At 44.7% G+C, this 14195-nt stretch overlaps 1 protein-coding gene across 3 annotated transcripts in view; it reads left to right on the forward strand.

The window, feature by feature from the left end:
* The first annotated feature begins 348 nt into the window (after positions 1-348).
* The window catches only part of LOC101269532 (histone-arginine methyltransferase CARM1-like), a 272045-nt gene continuing 258198 nt past the window's right edge, over positions 349-14195 (forward strand). For all 3 annotated transcript variants that reach the window (XR_004480189.2, XM_033417338.2, XM_033417340.2), the window contains exon 1: positions 349-659. Coding sequence is in view for 2 of the 3 variants with exons in the window: in XM_033417338.2 (XP_033273229.1) it covers positions 482-659 (178 nt within the window). In the remaining variant the exon portion in view is untranslated. The remainder of the gene's footprint in view (positions 660-14195) is intronic.

Consider the following 14195-nt stretch of genomic DNA (forward strand, 5'->3'; position numbering starts at 1 on the left):
ACACGTGAGCGCTAGGAGCCCCAGAACCCGCCCGAGAGCCAGTGGCCACCCAGAAGCAGCTCGGGCCGCGGCCATTTCCAAACCGACGCCCACGCCCGCCGAGCGGTACCAGCGAACAGCAGGTGTCACCCTTCTGCTTCCAAACCCCAACTGCCTCCAGGTGCCTCGCGTGCTCTCTAAACTTGTGCGTTCGGAGCCACGGCCCCGTGGGATGGCTGCACCCTCCCGCGCAGCTACCGCGCGGCCCTGTGTGCCTGGGGTCGCCGCATGGCAGCGGCGGCCGGGCACCGGCTGTTGCGAGCGGATGCGCAAGGGGGCGGGGGCGGCCCCAGCCGGCGGACGAAGAGCGAACTCGCGGCGGAGGTGAGGAAGGTGCGGCGCTTCCAAGTCCCTCCCCTTCCCGCGGCGGGTTCTGGGCGCACGGAGCAGTGCGGGGCGACGCCGCGGCGCCGCTCAGGCTCGTGGTAGAGGCGCTCGCACCATGGCCGACGCTCCCGCTCCCGTCCGGATCCCGGCGCGCCGGCAGTACCGCGTGCAACTGCGCTTCGTCACCGAGGAGCAGCTCTTCGCTGCGGGGCCGCTCTCGCTTCCCAACCCGAAGTCTCTGCGGCTGGAGGTGCACCCGGCAGGGGAGGAGGCGGATGCGACGGTGACTGACGGTGAGGTACTGGCGCGACCCACGCTCGCGAGTCGCGCTCGGAAGTGGCGGACCCTGGCGCGCGCGTGGGAGGGGGGCGCGGGGTGCGGTCCTCGTGGCCCTGAGCAGGTGTGCGCCCCCTCCGCACGACAGCTCGCTGGGGGGAAGTGCGGGGCTACCTCGCTAGTGCTGAAGAGGCCCAGATGGATCTAATTGTGTATGACTGCGCTCAGAGAAACTTTGGCGCTCGGGGCAGACAGGCTCTGCGAACTAGTCTCGGCCATAACTTATAGGTTGTCCAAAGTGAGGCGCGTGATTTCCTTGCCGGGAACCTATGCCTCCTTCCTTCCAGGCCTCGCTCCCTTTCCGAGGCAGTGGGCCACCTTCCAGCCTGACGCTCTCTTGAGGGCGAAGTTCTGAGTGTAGGAAGGACTGAGCCGGGTGTGCAGCAGTCTGAGCCCCTGGGGCGGCTTGTGTGGTGTCTACCAGGCATTAGTTTTTGGTTCAGAAGGTGACCTTTATCAAGGACGTGCAAGTGCAGCCCCGGGGGTTCCTCGAGCCGAGCAGTGGGTATATTAAAGGAATGCTGCTAATCTTTGTGGGATCCCGGACCTTTTTGAGAATTCGAGGAAACGTCTAGAACGTGGCCCCAGAAAATGTGTATACTTGCGCACCAAACTTTGCATATGAATATGAGGGGGTCACATCTCTTTCCTGCAGCTCATATTAAGTACCGGGTTCTAATAAGTGTAGGGAATAGAGCCTGAGGCAGCTGCAAGTCTTTTAAGACTCCTCAGGTTTCTTCTGACCCTAACTTCTAAGACGCTGTGTAGTTTAAAGTGTTCTGTGTTGTGGTTTGGTTCCAGTGGGAATTTAAAGTACTGCCCTCCTGCTCAGTGGTAGGTAGGATACCGATTCACTGCTGCATCTCTAAGGCCTTAGAACAGATCCAGGCACATAGTTGGCACTCAAAAATTGCTTGTTGTAGAGTAAAAGAAACCCTTCACGTGTGTCTTCTCCCTTTACTCTAGGCTGGGATAGGGAGGTTTGGGTCTTTAAAAAAAAAAGCATTAAACATCATTTGACCAGTATCTTAGGAAGCCTGAGGTTGGGCAAGAGATCAAAAGCCTTACTCAGCAACTCATTGCTTTCTCTTTTGGAAAGGAGAAGGAAAGAGAAGTAGATTTCAGTGTTGCTCCTGGGAATTCTGAAACTCAAGGTGCCAGAAAAAGAGTTCAGTTTGCCTGTTACAGTAATTTTGTTTAATCTGTAGCCATACATAGAAACAGAAGAGCAGATTTGAGATATACATGGTACTTGCTGTCCTGTGGCTCTTCCACAAAAGTGCCTTAAAAGAAGACATATTAGAGGTTCAAGGTGACTGAAGTTGTAGACTCCCCAGAGCACACCCAGTGCCTGGCCTGTGAGGATATAATTATCTTACAGAGAGGAGTAAGTTTCCCCCGGTGTAGCACATCAAGTCTGGAGATGACCTGTGTGGTATGTATTAAACCAAATTAATGGAAATAAAAAGAATAATTAAAGCTAAGGCAAGCAGTCATTGCCACAAGATTTTGACTAAATTCCTTGGGAAAGATTCACTCACAAAAAAGCAGAGAACTTGCTCTCCTAACAGCTTGAGTCCTAACATGCATTCTGTATATGAACACAGTTACTAAGGTTTGCCAGTGTTTTATGGAGAGTTTTTGGAGAACAATTCTGGAGTCTTTTTAAAAGTTGCTCATTTTACTATATAACCAACTAGACTCCTGTGGATGGTGGCCAGGCAGAGCAGCTTACAAACAAATCCTAATGAACTATTAGAAGAAACATTCTATTGTACTCAAATAATGTACATTTAGTAGCAGCATTTTGAAAGGGTAGAATTTCTCCTGGAATCAAGATTGACCCAAATTCTTTAATGGATTATAAGAAAGGGCCTAAGCAATGTATCATTAGAAAACTATATAGTGTCTTAACTCACATCTAGAATTAGTTATTAAACAAGTGGACTCTGAAGTAACACTGCCTGGATCCTTTTATAACTGTGCTACATTTAGCAAAACTTTCATCCTACTTCAGTTTTTTCATTTGTAAAATAATACACGTGTGTTATGATAATACACATGTTATGAGGATCAAATAGAAGGGTGCAAACACCATGCTTGATACAATACCTGGCATATATTAAGAGATCAGTAAGTGTTGACTGTTTTCAGTAATATTATTGAATTATTGAATAATTATTGAATAATATTATGTCCTGTCCCCAAAACAATAGTTTTCTCAGGCTGTTCTGAGGAATAGCTAGGCTGTATTTTTGTGAAGATGTTTCAAAGGATGCTTAATGAAATCTGATAATAGCTTGGAAAAATGGAATAATCTTTTAGATTCCCGGTCTCAATAGTTTGTCACGTAAAGAATGGAACAGAACAAGACAAATCAGTTTATTTTCAATCCCTCCAAAATTGACAGTGATTTTATGAGGGGAACATACCAGGGGATACAGCCAGTAATGTGCTCTAGCTTGTGGAGTCTGGGAAGACATTCATCTATTCCTTTTTTCCTTAACAATTTTTTGAGCCCCTTTCCTACCAGGAGCCTGCCTGAGAGCATGCTTAGTTCATCCTCCTATCCCCAGAACCTTCCACAATACACACAGGCATCAATAAATGTTTCTTGATTGAGTCAGTGATTTAATTCAAGAAGTTTTTAATCTTGCTAAAATGAGAATTAAAATACTGAGTACTGAGAGTGCAGGCTCTGAGTTGTCTCCCAAATGATTAAGACACTGGCTTCACTTACAGTCTAGAAGGATGTTTTAAAATATAGTGAGTTAACAGACAATCAGAGGTATAGTAAGGTCAACAGATCAGGAGCCAGTTGCCGTTGAAAAGATAGTTTGTTACTCAGTTCTCAAGAGGAGAGGGCACAGCATGGTGGGGTGGGGGGGGTGGGGGGGTGGGGGGGTGGGTGAGGGGAAGCGCTGGAGTCCGTCAGGAGGCGGAGGAGCTGGGGAGCTGTGGGCAGGAGCCTTCGCCGTGCTTTCTGTGGGAAGGAATGGCTGAGGCCGGGTGGGCAGGTGTAGATTGGCTAGTTTGAATAATTCCAGTGGATTCTGGTGCATACACGCTCTCCCTAGTGGTCGGGTATCTGGCCCTGGGGTGATGAGGGCAGGTGCATAGTGGCCCAGAGTGTGACGGCCCAATAAAGCAGGTGGTTGGAGTGTGGGCTTTGGATTGGTTGGATTATATTTGAAAAGTGTGCTTGCAGGTGTGTTGTTTACTGTCTTTAGGAATTGGCTTACCCTGGGAGGGGCACTCTCTCCCGGCATCAGCAAGGCCCCTAATGTCAAAGCCTCAGAATACAAAACGAAAAGACATGGTTAATACAAGGGAGAATCAGAATACAAGGGAATTAATAAGTATATAGGGTGCGGCTGGGTCCTGCTGGGAGAGGAGGGTGGCTGCAGGTAGGAAGGGCTTGTGAGTCAGGAGTTGAGTTCAGGTGATGGGGAAGAATATACATTGTTTTCATACCTCAAGTGTATAAAAGAACTGGGAAAGGGAGGGGAACCAAAAAAAAGTGGGGAATGAGGCTGCTTCTTCTCCACCCCTTTCTCCAGGGTCTCTGTAAGCCCCGTGCTGTGGGCCTGGGGGAGGAAGTTAAGAGCTGAGACTGTATTGTGCGAAGGCTAAAGGCAGAGTGGATCTCCAGGAGAAAAGAGAAAACTTTTCCTCCCTTCCTCAGTTTAGAGTTGCCTTTTAGTTAATCTGGAAGAGTTTGGAAAATATGTGAATAAGCCACACTGATAATCCAGTATAAAAATGCAATGGTTTTTGTCTCTGAGAGGTTGTGAGAGGATGCTAGGTCTTTTGTTCCCTCATGGTTGCTCATCTCATTAGAGGAGGGAGAAGAAACGTCAGAGAAGCATATCCTTTGTATCACATGAGAGGACTAATTTTCCTTCTTTCAGTCTGTGATAAAAGTGTTAGTAAATTGAGGTCTACGGACAGAATCTGGAAGTCAGTCACCTATGTATGACATGAGCATTAATTACTTTTCATTCCAAAAATATTTATTGAACATGTGTTCTGTGCTAATCACTGTATGGGCAATACAGGGGCTAGATAAAGACCCAGCTTTATGGAACTCATGTTTTAATTGGGAGAAGACAATAGCCAAAGACACAACAAGATAATTTCAGATTGAGGTAAATGTTTTAAAGAAAACGAACAGAATGAAAAAACAGAGACATTGAGAGGAAGGCTGATTTAGAGAGTGTGGTCAGGGAAGGCCTCTCTGAGGAAGTAATCTTTGATCTGAGGCAGGAAGGATGAAGAGAGCCAGCTAAGCACTGGGCTGGAGGAAAACTATCACAGGCCAAGAGAACAGCAGGTGGAAAGGCCCTGGAGCTAGAAGGAGCTGGTGTGTTTGAGATGGCCAGTGTAGCTGACGCTTGTTAAGGGGGAGGGGGAGGAATGTAAGTTAAAGTTAGCGTCCCAGTTATTATTGGAGCATAACAAGCTACCTCTGTGACTTAAAATAACTATTTTATAATGCTCCCAGACAGACTCTGTGGGTTAAGAAACCAGGCAGGGAGTGGCTGGGTGATTCCTTTGCTCCTTGTGGCATTGACAGGTTACTCCTTGGCACACAGCTGGTGGCCAGCCTGGTCTGGGGGATCTAGGAAGGCTTCCTTCACCTGGGTTTGCATGTGGGCTGGTGTGATGCTTAATTTTGCTTGTTAATTTGGGTGGGCCATGCACCCAGATATCTGGTCAAACATTATTCTGGATGTTTCTGTGAGGGTGTTTTGGGATGAGGTTAATATTTAAATTGGTGACTTTGAGGAAAGCAGATTGCCCCTCCCCCCGAATGTGGTGGGCCTCATCAAATCAGTTGAAGGCCTTAATAGATTAAAGACTGATCTTCCCTGAGCAAGAAAGAATTCTGCCAGTAGATGGCCTTTGGACATGAACTAGAACGCTGAGGCTGTCAGTATGGAGACTACAGGTGATCTCTGCATGTGGCGTGGCTTCCTCCTGCATGGTTTCTTCACTCTGGGGCTTTCTACCAGGGAGACTTCTGGCTCCAAGTGGGAATTTTCCAGCACACAAAGCAGAAGCTGCATTCCTTTTTGTGATGCATGCATGGAAGTCAGTTGACATCACCTGTGTCACGCTCTATTGGTCAAAGCATTTATTAACCTGCTCAGGTTCAAAGGGAGAGGATGTAGACCCCGCCTCTTTATGGGAGGAGTATCAAAGAATTTGGGGACAATGTTTTAAAACTGCCAGTTAGACCATCTGGGTCATGTAGGGTGTAACACACACACACACACACACACACATACACATACACATACACACACACTCTCTCTCTCTCTCTCTCTCTCTCTCTCTCTCTCACTCTCACTAATGGGGTTTTGCAGGAACTACAATAACAGCCTTCTTCATCACAATTACTGAAAAAGCTGGTAGAGAGCATGGGTTTGGATGTATACCACACTGGGCTTTCTCATTCTTCTCTTATAAATTGAACTTGCTCCCACTTGGGGTGAGCACCCCATAAAATAACTTTTCTCCAAGCAGCAGACCAAGAAGCAAGCAGGGAGGGGGCCGGAGTGAGCAGGTCCTATCCTGCTCCCAAAGGCACAAATCAGAGAACCCTGTGGGAGACAGGGCGGTGGTGGGGAGGGAGGCTAGACTCCTCACTGGGGCACAGCATTTCTCAGTGGGGCACAAATAACATTTGTGCTGGGGACGTTCTTCCTTCTGAGAAACACTGCAGCGTGGTTAGCACCCTGCGCCCCGCCTCTCATACCCCAGTTTCCATCACAGTGAAGAGCAGTCTTCGTGCGCGCTAGTGGAGCTCCCGTCACGTGGACACATGAGGGAGGAGAAATGCAGAACTCCCCCTCCTGCCTGCCCCAGCAGTCACAAATGCGGCACACCCTAACACGCCTCCATCTAAACTATTTGGAAAACAACTACATATTTCTCTGGCACAGTAGCCTCTCCCCCAAACAGTAGGCTATTCCTTCTGTTCATGGGCAAACCTGACCTTGCTGCTGTTTGATCCTAGCAACTATCTCGATATTGTTGCCCTGAAGAGTTGTTTGAAGATGTGAAATACCGTCAGAATCCTGCCAAGTAACTCCTTTCTTTCATTGTTATTTTACCAAAAGCAGTGCTCTCATGATTTCATTGTAGCTTTCCAAGGAAGATATTTAATGCAGTGAAACTGAGGCTTTCAGCTAGACCTGGTTTTGTGTTCCAGCATTATGGGATGTATACCAGTGAAGAAAAAGCGTTTCCTTCCTCTGTCAGGCAGTAATGGTACCTCGAACGGATGACAAATGGAAAACCGTTCAAGGCCCTTGTGCATCTGAGTCTAAAGACACCAGAAGTGGAAATAGATGAAAAGACTTGTTTTCCTGGCCAAATAAAGACCCTTTAAGATCCCTTTCCTCCCCCATTTTCAATAGTCTTACTAAATTGTGGTCTGTGATCAGTACCAATGAGTAAAGTAGTCCAAAGACAGGCAATCCACTGATTAATACTTAGTGCCCCTGGGAAGAGAAAAGAGGCATGGGGATCTTGTGCATAAACTGTAGATAGCATAGTTGCCCGTAATTTTCAGAGTTGTTATTCAAAAGAAAGAGGTTGTTGAAGGGGAAGAAAAGCAATATCACTGACGTCATGTTTGTGCTTTGTGTTGTGACTGGCCACAGGATATTGGAAGTAGATAATTACTTGAAAAGATGACGCTTATAAAAATGTATCAGATTAGGACCATCCTGATGATGAAACTCCTTCTGTACCTCCTTTCCCCCTCCTGTGGTCACAGGTGATGTACACTCTTAACCCTGGCACACTGGAGCATGTGGAGCGCGTTCTGTCGTCAGTATCCTCCTGTGTGTTCTGTCGTCAGTATCCTCCTCCTCCCAGGATTTTCCTCCCTTATAAATCCCCGGTGCCTGGGAGCCTTCCCCACACCCCTCACTTCCCTCTCTATTTTGCCAGGGTTTCACCCTGAAGATTTGTGGGTAGAAGCTGAAGAGGTTAGGTTTTTCCAGTGCATTAGCATTTTAATAGGGACAGATTCCTTGCTCACTGGAACGCCCTTATCTTCTTGAATAAGGTGTTTTTTTTTCAGGTCTGAGAGATGGCTGGGTATCCCAGATCACTTTTTAATCATTATATTTACCTGCATTTAGCTAAGCTACTCCTTCGTGGTAGGTAGGAGATAGCGCGTTATCTCCAGCCTCACAATGACCTGGAGGGTAAATAATATTGACCTTATTTTATGGGTCCATTTTCTTCCAGGTATATTGTCCTCAAAACCTGAGCACCTTCCCCTTTCCATGATACCATCTTGTGTTTAGCTACCCGGTCTTCAGCCTGTGATAAAGTTGGATGTCTAGCTGCAAACCCATAGGATGAGAAAACACTTGCTTGTTGCTTGGAGGGAGCTGGATTCTTCAGTGAGCTTAGAAACCTGAGGGAGCGGGTAGAGTGGCTGATGGCATTGTTCTTGGCGTATTTTAGACAGAAATGAGGTTTCCTGAATTCCAGGCCAGCCATCTAAATAAAATTTTGTGACCTTTTTTGGTTAATTGCTTCTCACCATTTGAACCTCTGTTTTATGATGAGGCTGGTGAGGTGGTTGGATCAACCAGATCAGATTCCCCCATTTACTGGCTCCATGACCTTGGGTAGGTTTACTGGCTCCATGACCTTGGGTAGGTTTACTGGCTCCATGACCTTGGGTAGGTTTACTGGCTCCATGACCTTCGGTAGGTTTACTGAACCTGCCTGAACCTTGGTTTTCTCTTCTGGAAGCTGAGATAAGTTTTACCTCATAAAGTAATGGGGAAAATAAACAGAATAATAAAAAGAGGAAAAATTCAAAATGACTTCAATTAATTTTCAAAGTAAATGGAGTCAAAGTTATCAGATAAAAATAGTGCACAGATATTTGACAAGCAGTTGTAAAGCTAAGCTGCCACTTCTCTGGAGCTTACATTCTAGCACCATTCAGAAAGCATCAGGATTCTTTGTCTGTGCTGGACTTCCTGCAGGACTGTTGGAGGACATGTATATTTTGTGATTCCAATAGATTCATTGTGTGTAGTTGTCTTTCATATTCAGAACATGGCTAACTCTCTGCTGTCAACCTCTCTGCTGATGGATCTTTTCTCAGGGCCTTTTTATGTGCTGTTCCTTCTGCTTGAAATGCTGTTCCGTGTCCACATCCCCATCCCAGCCCTTTGTGTATTTGGGTCCTTCTCATCTTTTAGTTTGAAAGTTATGTTTCTCACCAGGCTAAGTGCCCACTGTCCTTACTGCATCCACGGCCATTTAGCTCAGCCCTCTCGCTTTCATAGCAATTATCACAGCGTGTAATGAGGAACTTTAAAATAGTTATTCACTCTTCGTTAAAATTGAAGTTGGAATCACAGGCCACAATCACAGGAGTACTGAGTGAGAAACCTTGAGAAGAAGGGAAGGGGTTGACCCCAATTCTTTTGAGAATGTGAGGAGAAGGTTGAAGCATATTTTCCAGTTAGGAACCATGAAGGCATAAAGAATAAAGAGCACTTGTCAGGTCAGGTGGAAGGACTATTTGGATCAGGGCTACGCGTATTCTGAATTTTGTCATCATGGAATTGAGTTCCTGGCCAGTCTGTTTGTGAAGGGGAAAAAAAGTCTCCCATAATATTTTGTTTTTAACTATAGAAAGTTTATTGTTATCTCTTGGGAAACATAAGTCAACCTTGAGGGTCTTACGACTACTGAAAAGCTTATTTAACATGTTTGCTATGAGAAATTGTATCTACTTACTATATGTTGGTTTTAGAAACTTGCATTTGTTAGAATGTTTGTTGTAGAAAATTGAGTCTGTTCACCTAGTTGTGTTGTACACAGCAGCACTGTGATGAATAGGTTACTAACTTTCCTCAGTAATGCTCCGCATATCAGTGATGGGAGTTAATTTCATTTATTGGTTAATGCAGTTCATATTTACTGCTCATGAGCCAGGCACTGTCCAAGGTGCTGGGCAGGTAGCAGGGTATTAGTTATCTATTGCCGAGTAACAAATAATCACCAAGCCAGTGGCTTAACAACACACACTGCTTGTCTTACTCTTTCTAGGGTCAGGAATCTTGGCATGGCTTAGCAGGGTTCTCTGCTCAGGATCTCTCAGAGCTGCAGTCAAGGCTCTGCTTGTGCCGAGGTCTCATGTAAAGATTTGACCGGGGAGGGATCCTCTCCTAAGCCCACTTGTGTGGGTTATTGGCATAATTCAATCCATCAGACGTTGTTCACTGAGGGCCTCGATTCCTTGTGGCCCATTTGCAGGAGGCCCCCTCCAGTTCCTCCGTACATGGGCTGCCCAACATGGTAACTCGTGTCTTCAAGGCCAGTAAGAGAGAAAGGAGTCTGACAGCAAGATGAAAGTCTCAGTCTTTTTTTTTTTTTCCTGCGGTCCGCGGGCCTCTCAGTGCTGTGGCCTCTCCCGTTGTGGAGCACAGGCTCCGGACACACAGGCTCAGCGGCCATGGCTCACGGGCCCAGCCGCTCCGCGGCATGTGGGATCTTCCCGGACTGGGGCACGAACCCGTGTCCCCTGCATTGGCAGGCGGACTCTCAACCACTGTGCCACCAGGGAAGCCCGAAAGTCTCAGTCTTTTGTAACCTAATCATGCAAGTGACAGCCGTGACCTTTGTCGTAGTCTGTCAGCCAGTAGGCCATTCCACATCCGATGGGAGAGAATTCCATAGTGGCATGAATGGAAGCAGGGACCACTGAGGGCCATCTCAGAGTCTGCCTGTCACAAGGAATGACCAAAACAAAGTCACTGCTTTTACCAAGCATACATTCTAGTACCAGTCAGAAAGCATCAGTGTCTTTGTCTCTTCTGGACTTTCTGTGGACCTGTGTGAAGAGAATATATTTGTGCTTCTAATACAAATTGCTAAACACCAGGTGAAGAATCCTGCTTTTTAAAATTAGTTATCACGTATAGTCCTGCCGTGAAGCTCTCAGGGAGTTTGCTGCTCAGTTGTAGAACTAAAGCGCATATCTCAAAGTATGGGAAATCTCTCAACAGAGCTTCACTGATCAATGGAACAGAAAATCCGTTCCAGTGTGCTTTTGGCTTCTAGGTCCTTTGCTTTGCTTTGGATAGCTGGATGGCAGAGGCCCATGTTTATGATTAAGGCAGATCCTGTTGTGGGAACCTCTGTTTAATTTTTAGTCAGCTTTACTTCATCATGACTTCATTTCTTTGTCTGGAAGGCTCAGCTAGCTTTTCTTCTTTGCAGGAATGCAGGGAAGAGATTATTGAAGATAAAATTTGCCTTGTGTTTAGGTTCAGACACGGAAGCATTTTTATGAAGTCACTCCCAGGGGAAACTGAGCGAGCTGCTGTTTCAAATACAGGAAATTACAGTGAAGTTTTATAGAGTGAAACAAAGAAGTTAGGACAAGATGGGAAAGGAGAAAGAAAGAAGGAACGGTGGATGGATTGGTGGATGGACAGAAGGGAGGGAGGGAAGAAGAAAGGAAGCTAGAGTGCTCACTGTGGGTTTATTGCATCTTAGGGGATAAACAGCTGGTTCACTCCAGCAATACTGCTATTTTCTATACTAGCCATGTTTTCTGTACTAGCCACGTTTTATGTCATTATCTAAAATATATTTCACAAACTTCGACATTTACACAGTCATGGGTTTAGAATGTATATTTTAAAAGACATGGAGGGACTTCCCTGGTGGCACAGTGGTTAAGAATCTGCCTTCCAATGCAGGAGACACGGGTTTGAGCTTTGGTCCAGGAAGATCCCACATGCCGCGGAGTAACTAAGCCCGTGCGCCACAACTACTGAGCCTGCGCTCTTAGCCCTCGAGCTATAACTGCTGAGCCCACGTGCCACAACTCCTGAAGCCTGCGCGCCTAGAGCCCGTGCTCTGCAGTGAGAAGCCACCGCAATGAGAAGCCTGCGCACCGCAATGAAGAGTAACCCCCGCTCACCACAACTAGAGAAAGCCCATGCGCAGCAGCAATGAAGACCCAACGCAGCCAAAAAAAAAAAAAAAGACATGGAGATAGATAGTGGACAGGGTTGAGAGAATACCTGCGTCTTGAATCGTGGGTATCAGAAAATAAAAGATGAATGAAAATCCGTAAATTAGGGCAGGAAAGAGGAATGTGAATCTAAATTTTATGCATTGCTGTCAGCCTAACCAAGTCCAGCTAATGACACTGCAGATCCCAAGGTATTTATAAATATTGCAAATTAATGGGAGATGGCCTGCTACACTTGGAAAAAGACTGAGGCACATAGCAAAAGTCTCTTATTGGATAGTTGTTTACCATGTATCTGCTCCCTAACATTTCTGCTTTTTCTTTTTGTCTCATATTTTTTTCACTTTCAGTTAGTTAACTATGTGGCGGGGGGGGGGATTTCTTCTTTTTTGGACAGACATGTACATGTAAGTCTTCTGTGATTCTGAGATGCCCAGTCTTCCTATGTTATTTGGGGCATGAGATTATATGCTCTAATTTACTAGAGAATTAATAAACATGTTTTGGGGTATCATGGCAAGGGTAGAGAACTCTCATAGCTGACAGTCATTAGAAGTATTTTATGTGGTGGTACAACATTATCAAGTATTTTAATTTGCGGGGTAGTTGAGGTAATGGTGATGGTATAAACCTCAATCTCCCAACATATCCTCCTCCCAAAACAAAAATAACAAGAAGAAATAAAACTCATGTTCTCAGCATAACAAGAAAACGAAAACTGTCCAAACTTCAAAATACCTGCAACTGCAAAAATAGACATGGAGTCTCAGTCTCTCTCATCCTCCTGCTGTATGCCCTTATAGGTTACAAGGGCAGTCCCTGAAAAGTTGCATAAAATAGAGAAGGAAGAACTTGTAGCAGCCTCATATTGATCTAAAGCTATCACCATAAAAAGAAAGTCCACTCTAAGAGTGAAAATTCTGGAAAGAAAAAAGGTGATGTTGTAGATCAGGAAACTGACAATAGGAAAGAAACTTAAATTGCAAACAGTGTGTCAAGAAGCAATTTTGGAAAGGTAACACTTCAGGAGAAGAGAAGAAGTTTTTAACAGGAGAGGCACCCTTAGAAAACCACATGTTGCAGAGAAATAAAAGAAAGCACATTTGTGATCCTACAAGGCAAAAGAAAAAAGAAAAGGACAAACAACCCCACCCCTACAGCCTTGTTCCCAAACAAACAAACACAAAACAGTGGGCAGAAGAACTGAATAGACATGTCTCCAAAGAGGAAGTGCAGATGGCCAACAGGCACATGAAAAGATGCTCAACATTGCTAATGATCAGGGAAATGCAAATCAAAACCACTGTGAGATATCACCTCACACCTATCAGAATGACTATCATCAAAAAGAATACAAATAACAAATGTTGGCGAGGATGTAGAGAAAAGGGAACCCTCCTACACTGTTGGTGGGAATGTAAATTGGTACAGCCACTGTGGAAAATAGTATGGAGGTTTCTCAAAAAACTAAAAATAGAACTACCATATGATCCAGCATTTTCACTCCTGGGTATATGTCGAAAAACAAACAAGAACACTAATTTAAAAGATGCATGCATCCCAGTGTTCATAGCAGCATTATTTACAATTGCCAAGGTATGGGAGCAACCTAAGTGTCCATCAACAGATGAATGAATAAAGAAAATATGGTATATATATACAATGAAATACTACTTATCCATAAAAGAATAAAATTTTGCCATTTGCAGCAACATAGATGGACTTGGAGGGCATTGTGCTAAGTGAAATAAGTCAAACCGAGAAAGACAAATACTGTAGGATATCATTTATATGTGGAATCTAAAAAAATTACAACAAACTAGTGAATAAAACAAAAATGAAGCAGACTCAGAGATACAGAGAAGAAACTAGTGGTTACCAGTGGGGAGAGGGAAGGGGGTGGGGGGCGAATATAGGGGTAGGGGAAAAAAAAGGTTGTTACTTTGGAAAATTGTAAAGCGCTATAGAATTTAAAGAATCTTTCAATAAAAAATTAAAAATAATTTAAAAAGCCATCCAGTAAATCTACCACATTTTAGTACCCTGATAGAAGAGTGTACTCTTAAAGTAGGCATCTCTTAAACCGCTCCAAGCCTTCTGTACATAGAAATGCAGATGTAAACAGTCTTCATTTGTATGTAACTACCTTAAAAATATAGCAGGAAATGAGAAGCAAATTAAGTCAACTGATGAAATTTCTACCAACTAAATGAAATGAAATAAAATAAAATATTCTCAAATAAACTTTTGAGGATTTGAAAAAACAAACATTTGAAGCAGAAATTTAAAAACCAATAATAGACCAATAATAGAATAATAACCAATGAAGACTAATTTAAAAAATTCCCTAAGGTATCTGAGACTCAAATGAAAACCTAATAAGAGCATTAAAGAAAGTCAGGAAAATACCAAGAGAATGAAAAATGATATTGAAAAAGAAATAGAAAGGTAAGAGAGAAAG

Source organism: Orcinus orca, chromosome 6, assembly GCF_937001465.1.
Source record: "Orcinus orca chromosome 6, mOrcOrc1.1, whole genome shotgun sequence".
Taxonomy (NCBI): Eukaryota; Metazoa; Chordata; class Mammalia; order Artiodactyla; family Delphinidae; genus Orcinus; species Orcinus orca.